At 49.1% G+C, this 7096-nt stretch overlaps 1 protein-coding gene across 1 annotated transcript; it reads right to left on the bottom strand.

Annotated features, from left to right (window-relative positions):
• Positions 1–3290: 3290 nt before the first annotated feature.
• On the bottom strand, positions 3291–5338 carry ADRB2 (adrenoceptor beta 2). The gene has a single exon (XM_066272944.1). It carries the CDS (start codon positions 5091–5093, stop codon positions 3837–3839), a length of 1257 nt encoding a protein of 418 aa, XP_066129041.1. The 5' UTR covers positions 5094–5338; the 3' UTR covers positions 3291–3836.
• Positions 5339–7096: the final 1758 nt, after the last annotated feature.

Raw genomic sequence — 7096 nt, 5'->3', positions numbered from 1 at the left:
CACGTTCTCTTTCAGCCTGGACTGATTTTCTGATGAAAAGACAAAGCAAAGACTCAGAATCAAACTAGGCACTTCAGTGATTGGCTTCCTGTCCCAGTCCCCGGCAACCACAGTCACATGCCTTGGAGGGAACATTCCTCTCTGCCACAACCCACAGTCCTCTCCCTCTTCTCTCAACAAGGTATTGCGTTTCCAGCTCTTACACTTGTTCTGGCACAGATAAGCTGCCTCATGCTGCTTCCTGGTTTGCATGTGTGCTAGGCTCCGCGGGTACTGGACTCACACGGACCTGGGTTCCAGTCCGACTCTGCCATTGGCCAGCTGCACGGCTTTGGGAAGTGATTTCAATTTTCTGAGCCTCAGTTTTTTCATTTGTTAGATGAGGACGATGATGCTACCTACATCAGAAAGCTATCAAGATGACCTAATGCCTAAAAGATGCATAGCACAGTTGCTAATACTTAGTAAGTTTCCATACAAAGGATCTGTTTAATATTATTAATATGATGCTACAGGAGGCAGAGACTGAAGCCTATATATTTTTTACATTGCACACAGTAGGTGCTCTATAACTGCCCTCCAAATGATTCAGGGCTAGGCTTCTTCTGGCAGGAGGCTCATCGGAAACATTCTAAGCATCTTGCAATGACAGTTCCTATTTCCAAGCTCATTTTCCCCAGATTCCTTCCCCTAATAATGATCTCTGAGGGGACCCACCCTGTCCTGCCACTTTGCACACCTGTCAACTTGCATCTCATGATAAGGTTCTCATTTGACAGACTCTTAGAACTTGCTGTCCAGGCAAAGAAAACTACAATGAAGCCAACACAAACCTTATGTAACCAACCTGTCAGCAAACAGGGGAACAGAGGCACACCGATAAGTTCCTGTTCCCTCAAAAGACAAAGCAAAACTAAAGAAAGCAAAGGACTGAGACATGCCTAAAATGCTCCTGCTTGTCAAAACCCTTAAAACTGATCCAGGTTCTTACAGTATTCCTAAAGGGACGGAATATGGCTAAACTCCCTTTGACCTGGGGATCTGAATTAACATTCACACTGACCTTTTAACTGATTTTATACCAGCTCTTCTAACTAAAATAGTATGGGTACATATTTACATATGTATATTTTTTAAATTGTCTAGTGACAATATCATTGGGTTTACAAATGAGAACGGAAATGTTTCCGACCTGTTTGTTTGTTTATTATTTCTGTTTGACATAAAACTATGGGAGATTTCTACCTGGAATGGCTTGAAATTCCTGGAGGGTCATAAAGAATTAAGGAATCGCCCAGATTTTCTAACTGCTGAAGATTTCCCCTGTAGGCTCTTGCTGAGTAAAAAGAACATCTTTTCTCTTGTCCCTATAGCAGGTTATTTGTTTATTACTCAAATTTCGTGTTAAGAATCCAAAAGCAATAAATACATCCACTGAAATGCATTTGTTATGTGACAGCCCCGGGTCACAGCCTCCACAGCCGAGGGGAAGGGCAGAATTCAATGAGCATGTGGGGAGAGAATGGACCAGTTCCTGGACCGCCTGACAGCCGCATTGCCTGGCTGTCGCCCCATCTCTGACATCTTTGGCTTCTTACCTTGGGCTGGTCACTCCTCCTTGCAGGCTTTTGGTCTCTTCTGTTGTTAAATGCGTTCTGTGGGGATATTCCAGGTCTGAGGACTCAGGAGGCTATGAGGAGTAGGGGTTAGCAGGAGAAGCAGCCTGCATCCCTGGGTGTGGGGCCCAGAGTAGGAGGAGAATGGGGTAACAGAGATGAAAGCCCTTGAAGAAACAGTCAAAGTGCTGAATGGCAGACACTCTCCAATTCTTCACGGCCCGTTCCCCAATCACGAGCATCTAACTTTCCTCCGAGAACCCAAGGCTCACCCAGCCACCCATCCCTGAGCTGACAGGAAGCAGAAGAGGCTGTGCTTTTCTGGTTGGGGACTGTGGCAGGAACAGAAGGGAAGAGAAAAAGTAGAGTCAGCTTCAAGAGTGAGTGAAATGGCAACAAACCCTGCAGGCTGATCTCCAGCCCCGCGTTGCCAAGGAGGACTATCCACTCGGTCAAACCTGGGCCAAGCGCTGGCTCAGACACATAAGCAAAAATAGAAAGGGGGCGAGAGAAGAAATGTGTTTACTTTTGTGAGTTTTCCCTCCTGCGCCTTCTAACAGCATTATCTCGTCACAAACAGGCAGTAACAGCTCCTAGGCCTGGCTTCCATTGATAAACCCTCCCAAACAATTCACTTCCATAGTCAGTGTCTAGGGAGCTGGATGGTGAGTTCAGAAGGCAGCAGAATGGAATGAAAAGTGCCCTGGCCCTGGGCCTGTCTCAGGTGGACCATAAAAAAGTCCTTCTCTGCAACTGTGCGAAATAAAATGCTTACATCAGACAGAAAGCTAAAAATCTGTTTAGAGTTTTGAATTATATCTGTGGTTCTGAACCAGGGACTACTTTACCCCCCTCAAGGGGTATTTGGCAATGTCTGGAGACACTTTTGGTTGTCACAGCGCAGGGGATGCTACTGACATCTCATGGGTAGAGGCCAGAGATGGCACTAAACATCTGACAATGTATAAGACAGATTTCTACTGCAGAGAATTACCTGGTCCAAAGAGCAGTGTGTGCTGAGGTTGAGGAATCTTGGTTTATATTAAAGTGAGAAGAGTCAAAGGGAGAGGGGAAGAGGGACAGAAGTAAAAAAGAAGAGAGCTTCAAACCCTATTTCTAAACCGTGGGATGTTCACCCAGCTCTTTTCCCTCTGACCAATGTCCTTTCAATTTCCCTTAAAATTACGGGGTGAAGTTGAGTAGTGTTTTTCACAAGAACTTCTGCCTTATCCTTCAAATGCCAAGCCCTGATGCAGCACAAAGATTCCCACTATAAGACACCGCAGGGACATAAATATAAGGAGCTATTAAGCAAGTAGGACCAGAAGATGGGTGGTGGGGGCGCATGGAGGGACACAACAGATGCTCGTAAGTCCATTTCTATGAGTCAGTGTTTCTGATGTAACGACACAGAATAATCACCGTAGGACCAGCGCTAGGCGAGCTAGGCTGAGAGCTGGCAGAACTGATCTGGGGCCCTAGTGGTAGGAGAGATGTAAGTTGCCAGTGAGAGTTCAAAGGCAAATGAAAGGGTTAAGCAATCAGGGGCATGCCACTCCGGTGCCATTCCACATGAAGTCACCGGGCAGTGATTTCTAATCATTACCTGTGGTTTCCATGGGGGAGGCAAGCACACTCCAGTCAAGGGGTTTTGGAGAAACAGGTGCAATGAAGTCATGGTCAAACAATTTATTTACTGTAAACTTTAGACTTTGCTCAGGAAAACAACTGAAGCTACCCCTGAAATCACTGCCTACACCACCCTGTTTCAACAAGTAAGAGGAGCGGTGACAGACCACATTCACAGCTGTAAGGTCCAAGATACTCCGGATCCTCCATGCCCAGGGTGCAGGAAGGAAGGTCTCCTTCGGATACAAATCATCAGCAGCAGTACATTGCCCCTAATACTTCCCCAATGAGGTAGATACACAGAAAAGTCATCAAAACATAGCAGCCCCAGGTCCTCTGGGACTGAAGCCCTTCAGACATAAACTTACAAGTTCCATGCAAAGAGGAACTGAACTATACAAGAAACAATCACTCCAATACGTTTTCTCTTTTTTACAGCTTAAAAAAATAAAAAAAAGGGCAGAAGGATGTCTTTCCTCCTGCACATCTCTATACAATTTTATTCTAAATTTATTACACTCAAGTTAAATAGTCTGTTTAGTGTCTTGTTGGGGGGGGGGGAAGAGGGTCTTAAAAAGTAGAAAAACTGCATTAGAGCAGTGAGTCATTTGTACTACAATTCCTCCCTTGTGAATCAATACTATCGTTAGGCACAGTACCTTGACAGTTCCCAAAGTCCTTCCTGCCCGCAGCACCCTCACACAGCAGTTTGCTGTCTTTCTCCTGTCCCAGCTGACATCCACTCTGCTCCCCTGTGCAGTCGGACTTGTCATTGCTGTTGCTGGAGTAGCCGTTCCCATAGGCCTTCAGAGAAGCCCTGCGCAGGCACAGGAGCTCCTGGAAGGCAATTCTGAAGTCCGGGCTCCGGCAGTAGATGAGGGGGTTGAAAGCAGAGTTGACATAGCCCACCCAGTTGAGGAGGATGTAAACTTCCTTAGGGATGAGGTTATCCTTGATCACGTGCACAATGTTGACGATGAAAAAGGGCAGCCAGCACAGGGTGAAAGTGCCCATGATGATGCCCAAAGTCTTGAGGGCTTTGTGTTCCTTCAAGCAGAACTTGGAGGACCTCCGTTGTCCATGCCCACCCCTCCCATTCTGCTCCACTTGGCTGAGGTTTTGGGCATGGAAGCGGCCCTCGGATTTGTCTATCTTTTGCAGTTGTTTTTTGGCCACCTGGAAGACCCTGGAGTAGACGAAGACCATGACCACCAGGGGCAGATAGAAGGAAACGATGGAGGAGGCAATGGCATAAGCTTGGTTCGTGAAGAAGTCACAGCAGGTCTCTTTCGCATAGCAGTTGATGGCTTCTTGGTGGGTGGCCCGGTACCAGTGCATCTGGATGGGTAAGAAGGAGGTAAGGCCTGACACGATCCACACCATCAAAATGACCACCCGGGCCTTATTCTTGGTCAGCATGCTCTGGTACTTGAAGGGCGATGTGATGGCAAAGTAGCGATCCACTGCGATCACGCACAGGGTCTCAATGCTAGCGGTGACGCACAGCACGTCAATGGAAGTCCAAAACTCGCACCAGAAATTGCCAAAAGTCCACATTTTCATGAGGATGTGGCTGGCCCCAAACGGCACCACCGCCAGGCCCATGACCAGGTCAGCACAGGCCAGGGAGGTGATGAAGTAGTTGGTGACCGTCTGCAGCCGCTCGAACTTGGCAATAGCTGTGATGACCAGTACGTTTCCAAACACGATGGCTAGGACGATGAGCGACATGACGATGGCCATGCCCACCACCCACGCCTCGTCACGTTCCTGCGCGACGTCTTGGTCCGGCGCGTGGCTTCCGTTGGGCGCCAGCAAGAAGACGGTGCGGTTCCCGGGTTGCCCCATGGCGCGCAGGCTGGCAGGTGAGCGCACTGGCTGCCGGCGCACTGGCCGCGCCTCAGAGGTCGGACCTCCGGCGGGGCGCTGCGGGCAGCGAGGGGACGCTTGGAAGCCTCATTCAGCGGCCGTAGGGGTGGGTGTGGTGGAGGCGCGTCTTGCACTCAGCTTGCAGGGTGCTCTGGGTTCACGGTGCTCGTCAGTCCCAGCCTCAGATCTGGAGCAGCAACCTCGGAGTGCGCGCTGCCCGTTATGTGCACAGGACTTTAGAGGAACTGCCTCCTGAGTGACGTGCGGGTACTTTCCGCCAATGGCTCACGGGCAGCCCCAAAGGGGCGACCTCCCCTCCCCTCTCTTTTCCGCCCCTCCCCTTCCATCTCCCTCCCCCTCCTGGGGCTGGCTCGGGCGGGACTCAGCTACTCCCGGCGGGCGGGCCATCACTCCTCCCGGCTCCCCTGGCTGGCCCCGGAGGGCTGGGGCTGGCGTCCTTCTAGCCAACCCGGGAGCTCTGGACTCTTCTGTGGCTGCTACCTGTCCGCCCCGGGCGCCTGTGCGGCCTGAGCAATCTGGGTAGAGGGTGGCACGCGGGCACTCCCCCACATTCGGAAACAGAGACGGGTGCCCACGGAGACACGCACGGACAGGCACACATGCACCCCGGCAGACATGCTCAGGCTTATACGGAACCACTGCCATCGACACTGAGACACACCCGTCCAGCGCACGGACAAACACCCCGGCGCGCGCACCGAAGCCGACTGGCGCAAAGTCACCCTGTCCAACACAGGGACAAACACAGAAGCACCCAGAAGCAAAAAGACATGGACACACAGAGAAAGAAGTAAACAACCCACAAACACTCACTTGGAAGCAAGCACAGCGCCCCATTCAGGTACTCCGAACCCTCCACCCACGCACCCCGACCTCCACCGGTCCCCCACTCCTTCCTCCCCACCCCCCACAAAGGACACAGGCTTATTGCCTTTCAAACATTTGGCAAGACCACAGGAGGTGACTTCAACAGCTGCTGATTTCCTCAGTACGCTCCTTGTCAAGTACTTTTGGTGCCCTCCTTGGAAATTTGCAGGCATTGAGACATATGATTTCACCCTTTGCGTTTCATTTGGAGCTGAGGTATATTACATGCACATATGTGTTTTGGGATGGAGAGAGAAAATTGTATGCTTTAATTTTTAGTTCTTGGGAGTGTGATATCACTCCCTCATTCTTCTGTTGGAATGAAAATGTGTTGAAATGAAATAGTTTTCCTTTCAACCTCAATTTCTTCAATAATCCTATTGCAATTAGAAAAATCCTTTCTTTCATCTGCTGGGAAAGGTGTTGATCTGTTGGGTTGAGCCATTTGAAATTGCCGCTATTCTGTGGCTTCTGATTTTAAAAGAATGGCAATTTCATATAGCTCAGATTATTATAAATGCTAGCATGAGGACGTTTTGAAGCCACACAAAGCAAAAGTTAATTTCTCCTTCAAGAGAAAGGCAGATCAAGCCTTCCGACTAGAAGCTTTGTCCATGAAATACTATCCTTTGCATCTGGCATATGACTTTACTGTTCAAAGAAATTCATTTTCAGGGTTTGATTTCCCATGTATGAGTAGTGTCTGTGAAAAACTGAAAGTATTTTGAGCAGGGTAACCAACATGCTTTGTCGATTACATAATAACATAACAATGGCTAATATTTATGGAACATTCTGCTATGTGCTTTTCATGCATTATCCCGTTTAATTCTTCCCACAGTCCCACGGTGTGTATGTTTGTGTGTGTGTGTGGGGGGGATTACTATTTTTAGCTTAATTCACAAATGGGGCTCAAAGAGGACTATAGCTTGCCTAGGGGCACAGGGTCAAGCAGTGCCAAAGGCAGGAGCTGTACCCAGGTCTGCCTGAATCTAAAACCCACCTTTTAACTCAGTGGTAGTCAACCTGGTCCCTACTGCCCACTAGTGGGCATTCCAGCTTTCATGGTGGGCAGTAGCGGAGCAACCAAAGTA

This window comes from Saccopteryx bilineata, chromosome 4 (assembly GCF_036850765.1).
Source record: "Saccopteryx bilineata isolate mSacBil1 chromosome 4, mSacBil1_pri_phased_curated, whole genome shotgun sequence".
Lineage (NCBI taxonomy): Eukaryota > Metazoa > Chordata > Mammalia > Chiroptera > Emballonuridae > Saccopteryx > Saccopteryx bilineata.
This window is presented reverse-complemented; position numbering and strand designations above follow the sequence as displayed.